This window comes from Balaenoptera physalus (genome assembly GCF_965194825.1).
Source record: "Balaenoptera physalus genome assembly, chromosome: 1".
Classification (NCBI taxonomy): Eukaryota; Metazoa; Chordata; class Mammalia; order Artiodactyla; family Balaenopteridae; genus Balaenoptera; species Balaenoptera physalus.
The window spans coordinates 24,254,401-24,274,544 of record NC_138882.1 but is presented as its reverse complement, the minus strand read 5'-3'; the positions used below and the strand labels follow the sequence as shown (position 1 = coordinate 24,274,544).

General features: G+C 38.9%; 1 protein-coding gene and 1 long non-coding RNA gene across 2 annotated transcripts; one reads left to right on the top strand and one right to left on the bottom strand.

Moving 5' to 3' along the window:
- Positions 1–7,041: 7,041 nt before the first annotated feature.
- SRP9 (signal recognition particle 9) lies at positions 7,042–17,542 on the bottom strand. The gene is made up of 3 exons (XM_082428244.1): positions 17,315–17,542; positions 13,040–13,108; positions 7,042–9,306 (listed from the first exon to the last, which is right to left on the bottom strand). Exons 1-3 carry the CDS (start codon positions 17,384–17,386, stop codon positions 9,187–9,189), a joined length of 261 nt encoding a protein of 86 aa, XP_082284370.1. The 5' UTR covers positions 17,387–17,542; the 3' UTR covers positions 7,042–9,186.
- On the top strand, positions 10,869–15,561 carry LOC309644757. Its single transcript, XR_014254595.1, has 2 exons — positions 10,869–11,895; positions 15,114–15,561. It is a non-coding gene; the product is annotated as an uncharacterized lncRNA (long non-coding RNA).
- Positions 17,543–20,144: the final 2,602 nt, after the last annotated feature.

Below are 20,144 nucleotides of genomic sequence, written 5' to 3'. Positions count from 1 at the left end.
GGCTTCAGTAGTTGTGGCTCATGGGCTCTAGAGTGCAGGCTCAGTAGTTGTGGCGCACGGGCTTAGTTGCTCTGCGGCATGTGGGATCTTCCCGGACTGCGGCTCAAACCCGTGTCCCCTGCATTGGCAGGCAGATTCCTAACCACTGCGCCACCAGGGAAGCCCCCAGTTTCATGTTTTTTAAACATGTGGATATCTAATCATATCAGCATCATTTGTTGAATAGACTATCCTTTCTCCATTGACTTGCCTTTGCTCCTTTGTAAAATGTTATCCATGTATGTGTGGGCCTGTTTCTGGACTCTCCATTCTGTTCCATTGGTCTAGATGTTTATCTTGATGCTGTCTCACGTAACTGTAGCTTTATAATCAGACAGGAAAGAAGGCGGTTTTAGCTTTTCACTTTTTTTTTTTAAGAATTTATTATTTATTTATTTATTTATTTATTTATTTATTTATTTAGGCTGCATTTGGCTACGGGAAGGCTTTCTCTAGTTGCAGCAAGTGGGGGCTACTCTTTGTTGCAGTGCACGGGCTTCTCATTGCAGTGGCTTTTGTTGTTGCAGAGCACGGGCTCTAGGTGTGCAGACTTCAGTAGTTGTGGCTCGCGGGCTCTAGAGCGCAGGCTCAGCAGTTGTGGCGCACGGGCTTAGTTGCTCCGTGGCATGTGGGATCTTCCCGGACCAGGGCTCGAAACCATGTGCCCTGCATTGGCAGGCGGATTCTCAACCACAGCACCACCAGGGAAGTACCTAGCTTTTCACTTTAATTCTTCTTTTGCAGAATTGTTTTAGCTATTTTAGGTCCTTTGCTTTCCATATAAATTTTTAGAATTAGCATACCAATTTCTACAAAAAAAAAAAAGGCCTGCTGGTATTTTAATTGACATTGCATTGAATCTATAAATCAACTTAGGGAAAAATGACATCTTAATAATACCAATTCTTCTGACCCATGAATAAGATATATTACTCATTTTTTTTAAAATTAATTAATTAATTTATTTTTAAGGCTGTGTTGGGTCTTCGTTTCTGTGCGAGGGCTTTCTCTAGTTGCGGCAAGTGGGGTCCACTCTTCATCATGGTGCGCGGGCCTCACGTTATCGCGGCCTCTCTTGTTGCGGAGCACAGGCTCCAGACGCGCAGGCTCAGTAATTGTGGCTCACGGGCCAAGTTGCTCCACGGCATGTGGGATCTTCCCAGACCAGGGCTCGAACCCGTGTCCCCTGCATTAGCAGGCAGATTCTCAACCACTGCACCACCAGGGAAGCCCCGTATTACTCATTTTTTAACTCTTCTTAATTTCTCTCAGCAATGTTCTGTAGTTTCCAGTGCATATCTTGTGATGATTTAAATTTTTTTTTTAAGTAGGTTCTTATTATTTATCTATTTTATATGTAGTAGTGTGTATATGTTATTCCCAAATTCCTAGTTTATCCCTTCCCCCCACCTTTCCCCTTTGGTAACCATAAGTTTGTTTTCTGTGTCTGTGAGTCTGTTTCTGTTTTGTAAATAAGTTCATTTGTATCATTTTTTTTTTTTTAGATTCCACATATAAGTGATATCATATGATATTTGTCTTTCTCTGACTTACTTTACTTAGTATGATAATCTCTAGGTCCATCCATGTTGCTGCAAATGGCACTATTTCATTCTTTTTTATGGCTGAGTAATTTTGCATATATATACCACATCTTCTCTAACTATTCATCTGTCGATGGACATTTAGGTGGCTTCCATGTCTTGGCTATTGTAAATAGTGTTGCTATGAACATCGGGGTGCATGTATCTTTTCAAATTATGGTTTTCTCTGGATATATGCCTAGGAGTGGGATTGCAGGATCATATGGTAGCTCTGTTTTTAGTTTTTTAAGGAACCTCCATACTGTTCTCCATAGTGGCTGTACCAATTTACATTACTACCAACAGTGTAGGAGGGTTCCCTTTTCTCCACACTGTCTCCAGCATTTATTATTTGTAGACTTTTTGATGATGGTCATTCTGACTGGTGTGAGGTGATACCTCATAGTAGTTTTGATTCATATTTCTCTAATAATTAGCAATATTGGGCACCTTTTCATGAGCCTGTTGGCCATCTGTGTGTCTTCTCTGGAGAAATGTCTATTTAGATCTTCTGCTCATTTTTTGATTGAGTTATTTTTTTTTGATATTGAGCTTTGTGATGATATTAAAAATGTATTTGTCTTTTAAATTTCCATACCTGTTTGTTGCATACAGTGTACAGAAATAAAATTATATATGTTGATCTTGTAACCTGCAAACTTGGTAAACTCACTTACTAGTTTCAGTAGCCTTTTTGTAGATTCCATAGAATTCTCTATGTGTCCCATCATGTTATCTATAAATACGGATAGTTACTTCTTCCTTTCCAATTTGGATGCCTTTATTTTTCTTGCCTTGTTGCACTGGCTAGTTTCCAGTATGACATTAATGAATGTCTCACGTGCACTAGAAGTATTCTGCTGTTGAACTGAGTGTGCTGTGTCAATTAGATCCAGCTGGTTGATGGTGGTGTTCAGTTCTTCTACATCCTTGCTTATTTTCTATTTACACGTTTTATTACTGAGTGAATTGTTGTATAATAAAGAATTTATTTAGTCTTTGTCCCTGGTTCCTGGGAATTAACCTCTAAATCTTAGGAATTTCCTGAGTGACAGAAGAGTCTTTGTTATTCATGGTGGTCCCTGGGACCATGTCTTGAGTTTATACTAATGAGATAACTTGCGATGGGGCCTGGCCATGTCCGAAGGGCCAGTCATATGATTAGAGGGTTGGTGATCTTAGGCCACATGTCTGGCTCATCCTTTGGGGAGATGAAGTGAGGTTGGAGATTGAGTTCTAGCACGTGGCCAACGATTCAATCATTCCTACATGATGAAACATAATGGACAGCCAAAGTTCAGGTGAGCTTCCCTGATTGGTAATCATATATGTATGTGCTGGGAGAGTAATTTGTCCTAAGAACATGGAAGCTTTGCAGTTGGTACCCTCTCAGTTCTTACCCTATGTCTCTTCACTTGACTGGTCCTGACAGACCTTTTATAATAAAGCTGCTAAGTATAGTGCTTTCTTGAGTTCTGTGAGTCACTCTAGCAAATTATGAAACTGGAGGGGATAGAGGGTACCCCTGAATTTGTAGCCAGTTGGTCAGAAGTGCAGGTGGCCTGGGAACCCCAGAGCTTGCAGCTTGTGTTTGAAGTGAGGGAGTCTCATGGAGGACTTTGCTTTTAACCAGTGAAGTCTGTGCTAACTCTGGATATATGATGTCAGAGTTGCACTGTAGCTTTCAAATATAATTGTGGATTTTTGTTTCTTCTTCCAGTTCAGTTCAGGTTTTGCTTCATGCATTTTGAAGCTGTTTATGTGTAATCACATTTAGGATTATTATGTCTTGGTGAATTGACCCTTTTATCAATATATTGTCCCTCTTTATCCTTGGAAATATTCTTTGCTCTGAAATCTAATTTAAAAAAATTTTTATTTTATATTGGAGTATAGTTGATTAATGTGTTAATTTCAGGTGTACAGCAAAGTGATTCAGTTATACATATACATGTATCTATTCTTTTTCAAATTCTTTTCCCATTTAGGTTGTTACAGAATATTGAGCAGAGTTCCCTGTGCTATATGGTAGGTCCTTGGTGGTTATCTGTTTTAAATATAGTAGTGTGTTTATGTCAATCCCAAACTCTCAATTTATCCCTATCCCCCCACCTTTCCCCTTTGAAGTCTACTTTTTAATCTTAACACAGTCCAGGTAGCTTTTGATTATAGTGTTTGCATTGCATGTTTTTTCCATCATCTTACTTGTCACCTACTTGTTACCTTCAAATACCATTATATTTGAAGTAAGCTTCTTGCAGAGAGTACAACTGGTTCTAGTATTTTGCGTTTTGATTCTGACAATCTGTGTGCTTTAACTATTTGCATTTGATGTAAGTGTTGATATGTTGAATTTAGGCCTACCACTTTATTATTTGGTTTGTGTCTGTTTCCTATATTTTGCTCCTGACGCCCTTTTCTTGCCCCCCACTTTTTTAAAATGTTTTTTTAGTATTTCATTTTATCTACTGTGTTATTATATTTCTTTGCATAGTTGTTTTAGTGATTGCTTGAGGGATGAGGATATATATACTTACCTTTTCAGTCTACTTAGAATAAATATTTTTTCACTTTGAGTGGAATGTAGAAAGTTTACTATCATATAGGTCTCTTTATCCTCCTCCTTTATGCTACTGGTATCTTATATATTACATCTACACACAGTGAGAACACCATATATATTTTATTTCTACTATCAAACATATTTTAAGAACTCAACAGAATATTCTTTTAACCTAGATAATTACCATTTCTATTGCTCTTCCTTCATTCCTGAATGTTTCAGTTTCCCTTATGGTATCATTTCCCTTCTAACTGAAGAACTTCCTTTAGTAATTCTTTTTTACACCAAGTCTGCTGGCAACGGATTCTCTTCCTTTTCCTTCATCCAAGAATGGTTTTATATCACTTTCGTTCCTGAAGGATATTTTCTATGGATATAGAATTCTGGTTGACAATTCTTTCCTTTCAGCAATTTAGAAATATTGTGCCACTTCCTGCTGTCCTCCATGATTTCTGATGAGAAATCCAGTCATTCAAATAATTGTCTCCCTACAGATGCTTTTCACTGGCTGCTTTCAAGATCATTGTCCAGTTTCATTATGATTGTGATTGGATTTCCATTATGATATGGATTTCTTTGGCCTTCTTGAATCTATAGGTTTTAAGTTTTTCACCAAATTTGGAGAGTTTTCTATGCCAGGAAATTTTGGATTGTATCCTTGACATTTTGAATATTGTTACCAACTCTGGGCCTTGTTTAAATCCTATGGAGAATACAGAGTTTTTGTTTGTTTCAGCAGGCAGTCAACCTGGTTAGGTTGCAGGCAAAGGCTTTTTTTGTTTCTTTTGGTTACTTTCAGATGTTCAACACCAGGTAGTTTTTGAAAGGTGAACTGACATTGGAATCATAACCTACAGAAGACAGGTGCAGCTTTCAAAATTTTTGCAGTGCTTTTTGGACCTACTGCATGTGAATGCCTCCCAACTGCTGGTCTGGAATTTGGGTGGTGGTCTACCTATTCAGTTTCTAAGTCTTTAACATGCTGAAAAGAATCAGATCCATACACATTAGCAGATTGGGGGCAGACTCAGAACTACATAAACAGCTTTATAAGGTCACTTTTTTGAGTTCCTTCCTTTCTATTATCTCCCTGGTACTTTCTGATTCCTTCTATTGGTTCTCGGGCCAAAAGAAATCTGGCTTTAGTTACCCTGTGCACTTCTGCCACCATCTTTTGCATCCAGGGCCAAGCAGATAGAGAACAAAGAGAAAAAAATGAAAGTTGGCTCCACCCTCTTGGAAACACAGCCGTACTGGAAAGGTAGGGCTATCTCCCTGAGTTTTGGCTCCTGCAGGCTCCCATTGCCAGTAGTTGACACTGTCACCACCATGGGATTGCTTGGGAGTGGGCTGTAAGAGAACACAGAAAAGGGGCGGGGGGAGAAAAAGGATTTCTGTACTCTCTCCAAATATTAGAAGTTACCCTTCTACTTCTTGGGTCAGACCCAAAGGCTTCTGGCACTCCTGGTCTGCACCCCAGTACTCACCTCTAGGTTTCCAATGTGTTGAATTCAGGCTGGGGGATACCAGAGGGGGGAAAATGATAAGACTCATTCATCACTGGTTCAGTGGTACTTCAAATTCTTGTCTTCTTGCCCAACCCACCTGCTATTTTCTTTTCAGAGTCCTCAGACAGCTGCTCTGTGCATTCATAGCTGTATTCAGCAGAAGAGCCATGGCAGAGTGTGCTTCTTCATCTTTATCTGGAACCAGCCCAATCACTACTTTTAATGTAAGAAAGAAGAATGAAATATTTTGACTTTCTTCTCATGCTATCATAAATTTTAACTGTAGAACTAGAGGAATATTTTGTTTTAAAAAGAAATAATACTAAATACTATGATATTACCATTACCACAACAAGGTATTTTTTACTAAAAGGGGAACAATAAATATTAACGAGGGATTTGGTTTTGTTTCATTTCTAGTAGGCAGAAAGGAGTACCTCTTACTGTCCTTGGGCAATTAATTTCACATTTCACTCATTTTGAATTAGTTTTAGAATACAGCTGACCCCTGAACATCACAGGGGTTAGGAGTGCTGACGCTCTATGCAGTAGAAAATCTGCATTTAACTTTACAGCCGGCCCTCCAGAACTGTAATTCCAACCAACTGCAGATTGTGTATTACTGTATTATGCATTTTTGAAAAAAACTGGCATATAAGTGGACCTGTGCAGTTCAAACCCGTTGTTCAAGGGTCAACTGTACTTTCAAGACTATTACCATCATATTGTTGTGTTCAATTTTTCTAAGGGTAACAGAAGATATCAACTATAAAATGCTGCCAACACTGCCTCTAATCACTGACTTAGAGCTGTGACTAAGAGATTTTATATTTTTAAGACACAAAGTTGGCAGGCTAGGGAGAAAGGAGAAGCCAGCCCTTTCAACAGAGAACATATGTAGCCAACAACGCTTAATGGGCTCTGTGCTCCAAGGAGAGTGGGTCTTTCCAAGAGAAGAACAAAACTGCTAACTGTACCTAGAATCTTAATTACTATGATGACTTCATTTGGATTACCTTAGGGTCAGCAGCATTTGATCAAATACATCACAAAACAGTTTGCTAAAAATTAGTTCATGGGGAATTCCGTGGCGGTCCAGTGGTTAGGATTTGGGGCTCTCACTGCTGGGGCCCGGGGTTCGATCCCTGGTTGGGGCCCTAAGATCTCGCAAGCCGCACATGCAGCCCCCCCACCAAAAAAAGTCCGTGAAAGTGTGATTATAGTATCTAGAAATACTTCCTAATAAAAGAAAAAAATCAGAGTATACAGCATTGCGATTTTCAGAATACATAATTTGGTGTTTCATTATTTATATGGTCTTTAAGAGATTCAATACTTTCACCACCAATTAGTTCTCTTAATAATTTTATTTTGTATAGATACAAATAAACACGTTTTAGATTTAAGGATTTCAGTTTCCCCCACCACATAAGAACACTCCTCATGGAGACAATCTTGTTTTACTTCACCTGCCAAAAATGGCATTTGATAATAGACATAGCTCGGTAGAAAAGGCAAACGTTACTTATAAGTAACGATTCAATTACAATTATGAGAAAACTTAAGAGCTGGCTACTTATACCCAGTCCCCTGAAAAATAACAATCATAACAATAATAGTAATAATAGCTACCATTTATTGAGTTTTACTGTGTTCCAGGTACTGTGCTAAGGGCTTAAAGGGGATTATGCCATTTAACTGTCAAAGCCCTGTGAATACTACTGTCAGCCCAATTTCCAGAGAAGAAAATGGAGGCTTAGAGAAGTACTGTCTCAAAAGCCACAGAACTGGGGAACAGTGGAGCCAAGATTGCAACGCAGGCAGTCTGCCTTGGAACCCCTGCTCTTAATCACTGCTGCAAGCTACAAGGACTCAAAGAACTCAAATAGAAGTCCCTCCCATTCCCGGTTATCTTCATAAAGTAGTGTTAAAAAGTGGAAGATGGGGACTTCCCTGGCGGTCCAGTGGTTAACACTCTGTGCTTCCAATGCAGGGGGCGAGGGTTCGATCCCTGGTCGGGGCACTAAGATCCCACATGCCGTGGAGTGCAGACAAAAAGTAAAAAAAAAAAAAAAAAAGAAAAGAAAGAAAGAAAAATGTGGAAGATGTAAATGAAAAAGAAAAAGGCCAAAAAAACCTCCGGTTATCCTACTATGGGGGGAAAACACCAAAACCCAAAAAACCCTATACTATTTGATGTTACTTTCTTAATCAAGAAAACAAAATGTCATAGCATACAGCTCAGAGAAAGTCATATAATAAAAGTACCAAGAAACAAAATAAATAAAAATGTATATATAGCATCATTAGGCTCACTTTAGTCTAAATAAATATAGAATATCCCAGTCAAGAAATAAGTAATTCTTGAGAAGTTAAAAACTTAAAGAGAAACAATATATATTCATGTAATATTTTATTTACTGATCTCTCTGAAACATGCCAAAATTCATATGGCTAATGGAACTTTCCATGTTAAAACGCTGGTCAACACAACAAATTCCTAACAAAAAATATTTTAATGTAGGAATCAACATGTGAACATTATATTTAGGTGGTAAAACTCAGGTTACAAATATAAGATAAATATCAAATAATATCATACTTCTGGTTTAACGGAGAACAGTTGTGAGAGTCATGCTCAACACCTTGGTTAAGTAATGAGAGACATGGGTGGGGGTGTCATAGAGGTATGCAAAAATTTAACAGTTCAAATAATCCTTAGCCCTTCTGAGAAAACATAGATGGCAAATCTGTGGCAAATATTTCTGTAATATGGTGGTTTCAATCCATTAGTGAGCATTCTGTTCATGCATTTATAGTAACAGCAGATGTTTCTGAGCACTGAAAATTAGATTCAAAGTTAGTCTTTGCTCAACAAGTTAATGATACTATGAATCCCTTATATTTAAAAATATAGTTTAAATTTGTAAAGTTTAAGGTAAAGCATACTTGTTTTCATAGTTATTTTTAGATATAATTGAGACTACACTACCATATATAATCAGCTATACTGCTGTGCAGTTAATTCCAGTTACCATATTTTATATTTGCTGGTCATCAACAGCACAAAATTTATGCTCCAAAAGAAATATATCAATCCAGCAAAATGGTTCCATTTAATTTTTCTTTTAAAGACAGATTAACTAAATTTAAGGAAGAATTGGCTTTTCTTGATATCTCATTTTCAAATTACTGATACAAACTTACCAGAGAGTAATTATTTATTTTGCCTAACATCAAACAATCTGCAAAGTTTCCAAGATAGAGCCATTCCTTGTTCCATTTCCAAAAATAAATAAAGGCTTTCTAACTGGAAGCGTTTACAGTCCTAACTCTCTAAAGTAAACATTAAAAAACAAAGTACAAAAAATGATCTCTTGGCTTCTGAATAGCCCACTTAGTTACATAAAGTATTTTCTGTCCCAACACTTTCTCAAATTCAAAAGATATTTACTTCCTAAGAACATGACAAACAGTCTTCATTGCAAACCATTCAGTCCGTTTCCATGGCAACACTGCGGGATTCCTTGGCCACCATAAGTCGCATTAGTTGACTGTGGAATTTCTCAATCTTCTTTACATCTTGAGCTTGGTCTGTTCTATATACCAAACACTGTCAGAAATTTTAAAAGCACACATTAACTATGTAAAACTAGATTATCAATGACGTAGCAAACATATGATTGGATAAAATTTTGAGTCTTTTCCTACCACTGTTTTGCTCTACTTCCTCTGGAGGTCATACTAAAGGAATTACATTCAAGTTTCCAAGTCCCCAACAATTACATTCCTTAAGTTTAGTATTTTATAATATTTTAAATGCCACTGCTGTGGTTAAAAAACAAAGTGAACTCTATTAGAAGCTTCTCAAAAATGACCAGTTGAATAATGTATTCAAATTCTGCCATGGTCTGATGAGAAGACTTCAAGATTGGAATTAGATATTTTCTCCCTGGGATCTGGTCATAAATGATTGAGTTACAGTGGGAAAAGCATATAAATCTTAGGATCCCTTTCTCTATTTGTGAAATGGGAGGGGGGAGGGTTAATGATAATTTTTTAAAAATCTGGAATTCCTTGCTTACTGCTGGTCGCTACCTAAATCAAATGAGATAAATCTATTCAACCTTGATTTTTCTGACATTATTTATAATTTTTAAACCAAACCAAATTCTTCCTTGCTATAAATTCAATTCTTCATTAGATAGATACTTAAGATCTGTTTATCGTTGGCCATAAAACCATTTGTTCTAGAATCTTCAAAATTATCAAATTTAAGCTGGCAGTCTTTTTTTCATCTTGTAACACTGATCCATTTTTCTTTAGCCCATCTTAGATTCACGTGAGTTTTAAACAATGGGAGCTTCATGATCCTACAGTAATATTCATCAACTTAAGTAATTTGGAGTTCAACCCCATCACGCCCAACTGATCTGAATTCATACAGCCTTTAAATCACTTACTTAAAAAAATTTTATCCACACATTGTACAAATTTGTCTAACAATTTTGTAAAGTGGCCATAATCATCTCCACCGTTTCAATTTTAGTATATGTTCTGTAGAAGAACAAATACCTTCTCACTACAGTTTAGTGAGAAGAACAAATACCTTCTCACTAAAATACACAGAAAGATTTTAGGTCCACAGAAGACAATATTATAAATCAGTCATGGCATTGGAAAAAAATGATGCATAAATGGGACTATAAAAAAGTCAAAGCTCCATGACGATAATAATGAAGTCTAAGACGAGTTTTGTGAAGGAATTATTAGCCATTAAAATGAATTACTGAAGTATACAAACTTTTCTTTAAGAGTCATTAGAAAACAAATTTTTATGTTGGAGTTGATTCATATATTTACTGTTTAGGAAAATGGGTTTGATTGTGTCTTTGGTCCCTTCTAGACATGGACTAGTTCTCAGTAGTTTTAAGGAAGGGAACAAAAAGTATTTTTCATATTTAGATCTTGTTATAGGAATCATCAATTTTAAATAAAGTTCTTTCCAATACTGCTTACCATGAATCCTTAACTATATTTAATCATCACCAGAGGCAAAAAGTCATCATCTGGAGATAAAGCCTCTTGTATTGAATTCAATTCTGCATTTTCCTCTATTTTTAAAGCAGGATATACCAATTTCTCTTCAGTAGATATATCTATTCACTCTGCGACAATCATAAGTAAAATTTTTCTCAGTGTGAATGCTCAAGATTCAAGTATACATTTACTGAATCTACTAAGTGCAGGCACTAGTGCTAAGCACTTCCACATATTTCATTTACACTCCACAACAACCCAACTGGGTAAGCAGACTATCACTGTGGCACTTCATAGACAAGAAAATTATGGCCCCAAAAGCCAAACTTTTGGCCTGAACTTTCCCCAGGCTGAAATGCTGGTAGATGGCTAAGCTAGGATTCAGATCTCTTGAATCTAGGTTTAGCACAATACAGCTCAATTTATTCTTCCTTTTTCACATTTTCACAGTTACTTCACCAAACTCAACTGGTTCTTGGAAGATATGGTAATCATTAAAAGATCTGACTTCACACAACCTCACAATGGAACCCTGAACACAAACATAGTAAAATATATGACCAAAAAGTCATTTTTAAAGTCACTATTAAATTTTTAAAAGAATTAATCCATTAAAAAAAAAGTGTCTGCTAAGTACCCTCTGGGTCAGGACACCATGCTAGTCACTACAAATACCGGTAAGAATATTACTGATCTATCTTTATTTTGAAGCTCACAATCTATTAAAAGTCAAATGTGATAAGACAATTGTGACACAGCACAAAAAGAGGCAGAAATAAAAGTAAGAGATGAAGCAATCCTTTTGAGCTGGGTTTTGAAAGATAAGCAGCAGGCTTGTCACACTGGGGCAGGGGTGGGATTCAATATTGCAGAGATGGAAACAGACTGTTCAAAAGCTCAGAGGCCTCAGACAGCATGGCATATGAAAGGAGCCCTTAAGTAACATTGAAAAGACGAAGATTAGACAGGATATGAGGGTGGAATTTACATTATGAGTGATGAGAAGCCACTAAAGATTTTTTTTTTGGCCACTAAAGATTTTTAAGCAGGGTAGTAACAAGCAAATTTGCATTTTTAGAAACCACTCCAGCAGGACAGCACAGGACGACTAAAGGATGAGCTGGAAGCAGGGACACAGTTAGAGCCTATTCTACTAGTCCAGGTGAGTGACGTTGAGCCCTTAAAGTTACGAGGTTAGCAGTCAAGATGGAGAGTTCATGGCAGAAAATGAGATGAGGGAGCTTGAATCAATAATTCACAAATGCCCAGCAAAATGTATGGAACTTATCGGAGGATCAAAATACAAGTTTTTCAAATGAAGGAATAGTTAACGTGAGAATGAGGGAAAGGAAGAGACCAAAGATGATCCCCAGGTTTCTGAGCAGGTAGATGACAGTGCAACTAACAGAGAAAAAACAGGAAGAGCCAGTTTGATAAGACATGATGAGTTCCATTCTAGACAGGCTAATGTTAACGAGGAGAGGAGGAAGGATGCTCAACTTAGAGCTAGTCAGGAAGCCAAAAGAAAAATATGAGCTAAAGGTACAAAACTGGAAGCAGACAGATACAGGCAGTACTGGACTTAATGGGTTGGTCCAGAAGTGGTATGAAAAGATCAAGAACAGAATCCTGGAGAAACCAATATTTATGGGGGCACATCAGTGAAATAATTAGCAAAGATGAATGAAACAGAAAAAGAAAAACAAGATAAAATGGAGCACAGATGCCAAAATAATAATTTCTACAAGAAGTGGTTTTCTCAGAAGCAGCCAGGAGGTCGCATAAAATATGAACTGCTGAGACTACTGGGTTTGAAAATAAAGGGGCTGCTGCTGAGCTCTCACCAAGAGCAGTCTGAGTGGAAGACTTCATGCAGAAACCAGATGGCAGAGGGGTAAGGGATGAATGGGGTGTGAGGAACAGACAGGAGTGAGCAGACAGGGGAGGTCAGAAATATAATTATACAGCCTATAACTTGTGTTCAAATACCATTATTTACTTCTCACACACGTATAAAGAAACCTTTACCCCTCATATCCACTTTTGGTCTCTACGTTCCTCTTGCTTAGGGTCCGAAGAGAGCAGTTATTAAACTACACTTAACATACTGCATTAATGAAGCAAGTTGAATTATCTTTCCAAGTGCCTATAACAATAGCTTCCAGACCAAGGTTCTTGACTTGGGAATGCAAAGTGAAATAAGCACCCTAATGGGTGACCTGCATAAATTCTATGTAAATAATTTCAAACAAATGATTAACTCAAACAAATCTGAAAGTATGCAACAAGTAAAAATGTATACTTACAACTAAATCATCTGTTACTTTAATACACAAACTCCCATCAGAATGCCTATATTTGAGAACCACACGTGCCTGAAATAAAAATACATATTTAGAAACAGTGAAGTCAGAAGACATTTCTCATAAATAATTTAGTCTTCAGGTGGGCTAAAATGGATCCTTTTAGAATTAATAGCCAAAACATCTAAAGGCACCTTTACTGTAAACTTATCGAAATGCGGGAAAACAGCATTTTGTTCATTTCTATTGCTGCAATTTTTCTGAGACTTAAAATAAAGTCAGGTATTTTATTTTCAGCCACTTTGAAGAGATGTACTGAAAATTCCCAAGACACATCCATATTCAGAGAGCCTGTGAGACTCTTAAGGTGGTTTGGCATTTCTTGGCAGTAAGAATAATATACTGAAGGGTATTCACAGCTTGCCACCTCAAAGTATACCACTTAGGCATAAGGAATGTTTTGAGCTGAAGGCGATTAGCTCTCTGCCCTTTCTGGCCAAAAGCAGGACATAAATTAACCTTTGTAAAGGTGACATAAGTTTCCAATTGTAAAGGTGTTTCCCTCTCCCTGGGAAAAGAGAACAAGGTTTGTTCCCTAACAAACCTTACTAAACAACTCTTCTTTCCCATACATTTCCTAGTCACCTTCTCACAACTTACCCCCTCCCAGAAGCCCCAAACCTCTTTTCCTTTGTCCAGCCTCTTTCCCACCCTTTGTTAAGATGGCATATAGGTCCCAAGTTCCTCAGGTCACATTTCTTTGTGAACTTCTGTGCTATGTATGTTTCTACCTGTTAATTTGCAGAGCCCCGGTTATAAAACCTAAGAGAGTAAAGGAGAAAGTTTTTTCTCCCCTACAACACCAACACACCTAGCCACAGAGGAATGATAGGAAAAGAAGGGGAAAAAAATAGCAGAAATGGCTAGTTAAGTTCAAATTCATTCCCCAGGAAAGAGCACTGCAGTCGCAGTTCATACTTTCCATTTTCCCGTGGCTCTCAGGAGGTGGACTCAGGCTAAGCTACTCAGCAAAATCACATCTTTATCATGATGGCACAAGATGTCTCCATCAACAACTTTCTAAATCCAGAATAACTCCTATATTGAGTGCCACGCTACACAGCACTTTTTGTTGTTTGGTATTCTACAGTTAGGAAGCCAAGAAAATGATTTAGGTATTACGATATTCCAATAAAAGAAGACATCTCCCAATAGAGTTTACAACTTCCATGAACATTATTTTTACTTCTTTAAATGATGGATTCAAAAGTGTACTGCAGCAGAGTCAAGTTTCTTGTTAACCAAAATAAATAACTCTTGTTTAGTATTAGCTAGCTGTTTTAAAAAGTGCTAAGTATCTATAAGCCAAAACAGGAACATAATTTTAAAATGGTTACAATGTAGCACAGGACCCTCAAGACAATTCTGGAAACTAGATAAAAAGGGCTATTAGAGCTTTTTCTACAGCTTTTCCCATTATGCTCTCTGCTCTCCTGGGATTGCAAAAAAAAAAAGTCATACCACCCTGAGATTTGTCTCGGTGAGGGAGGAAAGGGAACGCACCAAGCACTTAAGTAGGTATAAATAATGAAAACTAGGTTAAGTATCTTTAGACTACCTGATTCTATTTATTGAGCTATTAAATTCAGTTTTACATATTTAAAAAAATTCAGTCCTCCAGAAACAAAAGGAAACTGAAACTAAAAAATATACTAAGCATGACAACTACGTAAAGTTTTAACTCTCACTTAAAAGAATCACTGGTGAGTAGGAGAAATGAGAGTTAAAAGGTCTGTGGTACTATAAGAGAGTCCATTTTGTAACTTAGGGAGCGCCTAAGTTACCATGTCAGATGCCACTAAGAGAGAAAAAGAAATCAAGGTTCTTGCTTTCTTAGGAACTTTGAATTCAAACAAGCAAAATAATCAAAACATAAGACAACATAAATTAAACCCTATAAAGGCATATACAGGTAAAATGTTAAAAGAGAACACAAGTAATTTAGATTGGGAGAAGGGGAAGTGTAAAAAGGCTTTATGGAGATGGCTTCAGAAACGCATTTTTTTTTTTCTTTTAGGGAAGAAGTTAGGAGAAAAGCTGAAGTGGCAGTCTGAAGATATGATGCATTATGTAGCTTCATGAGACTAGGGCTGAGGATGGTGGAAGTGGTGGAAGACAAAGCCAGCAAGACTGGAGAGAGGGTCAGACTGGGGACTGGGAGTCCGGATGTCTACCAGCAATCAATGAAGAACCAGTTTTAAAGCAGGAAACTGAGAATTCAATTTTTGTGTTTTAGATAGCTGTGGTAAGAGAGTGAAGAAGGGATTTTAAAAACAGGCAGACTAAGAGGTTATTACATGGTCCAGAAATAATGCCATCTTCAGTTAGAGCGGATGCAACAGAGAATGGTAAAAGGTGATGGATGTAATCAACAGGGAGAGAAGACAGAATTCTGTAAAACAGATCCCAAAGAGTTCTGACAAAATTTCTTCTTTTTTAGTCCCAGCAGTATGGACCGGTAGAAATAGCATGAACATGGGGTTTAGAGACGTGAGTTCAAATTTTAGCTTCATTTCTTAGAGATTAAGCAAATCATTTAATGTATCTAAGATTGTTTATTCATCTACCTCAAGAGGCTGTCTTAATTGTTCACATAAATTATACAAATAAATATATATATAAAATGTCTGTCACATACAAGGTACTCAATATAACTGTCAGTCTCTCCCCACTCATCCCCTCACCTTCCTATCAAAAAAATCACTAGTTTTTAACTAGTGCAAGGCTATCATAAAAAGGCACAAGTTTTTAGGCCACTGGAATTTTCTGATTGGGGAAAGAGCTCAAAGATTCTCGCTCTCTTGCCTATACTAGACATGCCTTGTTCACAGCAATGCTCTATAATTACCATTTTATTTTCATTTTCCCTAAGAATGACCACATTCTTAAAATATGATTACTCTTGATGTGAATTTGTATATTCTTTACTACCTTTTCAAATATTTTTAGTTTACACTGTGGGTACTTCTGGACAAAAATCCTGTATTGTCCTCATGGTGTACTGCTTAAAGAAACAGATGGCCCTACAAACAAAATCTACCAAATGGAGGAGCCAGAAATTGTGTCATAAACAAAGTACTCAATTTCAATAATATCTAACTCATTTCATAATTTGTTATTATTACATCTTTGTATTGCAAAGAATGAAACTAAGAATGTTTTACAGCTTCTTGTTACTTATCTAGGTCTAAAAAGCTAGCAGGATTTTTTTTTTTTTTTTCTGGCTGCATGGGGTCTTCGTTGCGGTGTGCGGGCTTCTCATTGCGGTGGCTTCTCATGTTGCGAAGCAGGGCTCTGGGCGCGCGGGCTTCAGTAGTTGCAGTATGTGGGCTCAGTAGTTGTGGCGCACGGGCTTACTTGCTCCTCGGCATGTGGGATCTTCCCGGACCAGGGATGGAACCCGTGTCCCCTTCATTGGCAGGCGGATTCTTAATCACTGCGCCACCGGGGAAGTCCCGCTAGCAAAATTTCTAATTAACAGGGAGCTGCTTCAAATATTACTTAGATGACAATAAAATAAATAAAAACCTGAGAGGAAGAAAGGTCAAGACCCAAATGCTATATTCTCATCCTTGCGACTTCTCTGCTTTTTAATAATAAGCTAACCTCTGACACTCACTTGTTATAATTTTTGTGGGGGCCATGAATGAACTACAGGGATCCATGGGCCCTCTAAAATTGTTTACAAACTTCTACGTACAAGTGGATTTTTCTGAGAAAAGGGTGAAGCATCTCATGTTCTCAAAAAGGCAGTGACCTCCAAAAGATTGCGAACCACTAAGCTAATGGCTGTAGATGCCTCCAAACTGGGGTCTTTCCAAAATTTCTCTGCGGTGGCAGAAAAACATAACCGTTTTATCTTACACGAGGTAGTACGGGACAAGGGCACCAAAACAGCTGAGGGACAGAAGGCCGAAACTGCAGGGGGAGAAGCCCTGCCCTTAGAGCCACGTAAACCAACGACAGCCATAAGGGATGTTCAGTGATTGGGGGCGGGGGAAAGCTACCTAAGGGCCCTGAAATGACCCCGATCTTGCCCGTTTCATGGCTTCACCGGGCCGTTAATAAGGGAGGAACAAGTGGACTTGGCAGGGTCCGTCTCTCCTCACTCACAGCACCTACTAGGATGCTGGAGAAGCTTCGGAGGCCGAGCGGACAGCAGAGAAGTTATCCTGATCGGGGGCTGGGACAGAGGCACTGGCCCCTCCAGTGATTTACCTTCATAGGGTCTGCGAGGTAGAGCTTCTCCGCTGCGCGACTGAACTCCTCCCAGGTCTGGTACTGTGGCATCGTGGGCCCGCGGCAGAACAGGAGAGGGAGGCAAAGCTACGGACCTGAGGCGACGCGACGCGGCCCACCTACCTCCCTACCTCTCGCAGCCACCTACCGCGGCAGAGACCCAGCAGCTCAACGATGGTGGCGCCTCTTCCCACCAACGCCTCGTTCCATTGGACTGCCCGTACCGCCCTCGCCCAATGGGAAGGAGGGATGTTGCCAAGGTGGAGGTGGAGCCCCGAGCGTGTGGCTCTGGGAGCTGGTCCAGAGAAGTGGAGAGCAGGGAAACGATGGAGGTTGCCACAGCGTCCCCTGTAGGACTGGAGGAGGATCTGTCCCGCTGTTCTTCGGGCTGGACTCCAATGGTAAAGCCCAGGTTTCTTCAGAAAACATTAAGCGGCTTAGTGATAAGCGCTGGAGCTACAAGAATGGATACATTAGGGTCCAGCTGTCACACCTACAGCTTAGTAAAAGAGAGAGGAGACATAAACGTAAGAATGCAATCGAAACCTTTATGTGATGGATATTTATGTCGGGTTAGAAGAACACAAAGGAAGAGTGAGCACGTGTGGGTGGGGGGATGCTAATAGTGATGGCACAAGCTGAATCTAGATAAACATGGTGGATGTCCAACAGGTGGGCAAGGCGGGGCAGGACATCTAGGCCCACTTTAGATCTGTAGTGTATTTAATGTGATAGGTATTTGGGGGATGGGGGAAGAGAAGAATCAAGGGAAGAAATCATGTCATCACTTAAGCCAGAAGACATTTGAACTTTGTTCTCCAGGCAATGGAGTGATGTAGAAGGGTATTTTTCTTTAATCAAGTTTATTGAAGTATATTTTTTTGTACAATGAAACACACCAGTTTTAAACGTACAGGTTGATGCATTTTGACACACACACACACATTTATATATTAAAACCATTGGGTATATGCTCATATACCAGATACCACAATCAAGATAAGGAACATCTCTATCTCCAGAATAGTTCCCTTATGCTTCTTTATATTCAATCCCACCACCTGCACCCCTAACCCCGGACAATCACTGATCTGCTTTCTGCCACTCTAGTTTTCCTGCCCATGCAAGGGCTTTAAGCTGATTTGCATTTTATAGGGCTCCAGCTTCACACAAGGACTGAAGTGAAGCGGCAAACCTGGAGATGGGGAGACCTCTTAAGATGCTCATGCAGTAATACAGGCATATAGATAACTAAAAAGGACCTACTGTATAGCACAGGGAACTCTACTCATTACTGTGTAATGACCTATATGGGAAAAGAAATCTAAAAAAGAGTGGCTATGTTGTATATGTACAACTGATTCACTTTGCTGTGCACCTGAAACTAACACTACATTGTAAAACAACTATACTCCAAAAAAAAATTTTTTTAAAGGATATATTGTACATCACAAGGAATATAGCCAATATTTTACAAAAAAAAAAAAAAAAAGCCATGGATCTGAATTAAGGCACTAGCTTAGGAATGGAGAGGAGGAAACAGTTTTGAGATTTACTCAGTGAATGATGTGGGGTATGCAGGAGAGGAAAAAGTAGAATGACTCCTGGGCCAGTGGAGGTGGTGATGCCATTGACTGATGCAGGAGAAAGGGAAGAAGAACAGGTCTGGGGGAGATTGGGGAAGACAATGAGTTCAGTTGTGAACTTGATGAGTTTGAAATATCTTTGGGACGTCCAGGTGAAGATGTCTGGTAGCTTAGCTGGGTATCTCCATCGGTAACCCCAGGAGTGGTATGAAATAGGAGTCATCAGCAGATAGGTCTTAGTTGAGCCTTCCTGGGGAGAGGACACAGCATAAGAGGAGAAGACTAAGGACAAATCCTGCGAAACAGCCACATGTACAAAGGGTTAGAGAGAGGGAGTAGAGTTCGCAAAGGAGGCGAAGCAGAAATTATCAGAGGGATAAAAGGAGACCAGGAGTGTCTGGGAAGTGGTGGGGAGAAGGTTTTGAGGAGGGAGTAGTCAGTGGTGTCAGATGGCGGGTAGAGAGCAAGTACAAAGAGAACTAAAATGAGTCCACTGATTGTAGTCATTGGGAGGCCATTGGCGACCCTCAGCCAGAGAACCCTCAGTCAGACTGGGGTTCGGGTAGAACTGACTGAAAGAGGCTGAAGAGGTAGAAAAGTGAAGGCAGTTGCTTTATACTCTTCTTTATAAGAGCTTAACCACAAACAGAAGAGGAGGTAAATAAAAAGATACGAAATTGAGTTATTTGTGGTGAGGTGGATGGACCTAGAGTCTGTCACACAGAGTGAAGTAAGTCAGAAAGAGAAAAACAAATACCGTATGCTAACACATATATATGGAATCTAAAAAAAAAACAATGGTTCTGACCAACCTAGGGGCAGGACAGGAATAAAGACGCAGACGTAGAGAATGGACTTGAGGACATGGGGAGGGGCAAGGGTAAGCTGGGACAAAGTGAGAGAGTGGCACTGACATATATACACTACCAAATGTAAAATAGATAGCTAGTGGGAAGCAGCCGCATAGCACAGGGAGATCAGCTCGGTGCTTTGGGTCCACCTAGAGGGGTGGGATAAGGAGGGTGGGAGGGAGACGCAAGAGGGAGGGGATATGGGGATATATGTATACGTATAGCTGATTCACTTTGTTATACAGCAGAAAGTAACACAACATGTAACGCAATTATACTACAATAAAGATGTTAAATAAATAAAAATAAAAAAAAGAAGAGGAGGTAAGAAGATGGCCCAAAGACACCAGTAAAGAAAGTGTTATTGTTTAA

Coding starts and splice junctions, on each gene's coding strand:
- SRP9 (XM_082428244.1), bottom strand. CDS start 17,386: ATGCCACAGTACCAGACCTGGGAGGAGTTCAGTCGCGCAGCGGAGAAG. Junction 13,109..17,314: donor ACCTCGCAGACCCTATGAAG/GTAAATCACTGG, acceptor TTTTTATTTCAG/GCACGTGTGGTTCTCAAATA. Junction 9,307..13,039: donor AAGTAACAGATGATTTAGTT/GTAAGTATACAT, acceptor AATTTCTGACAG/TGTTTGGTATATAGAACAGA.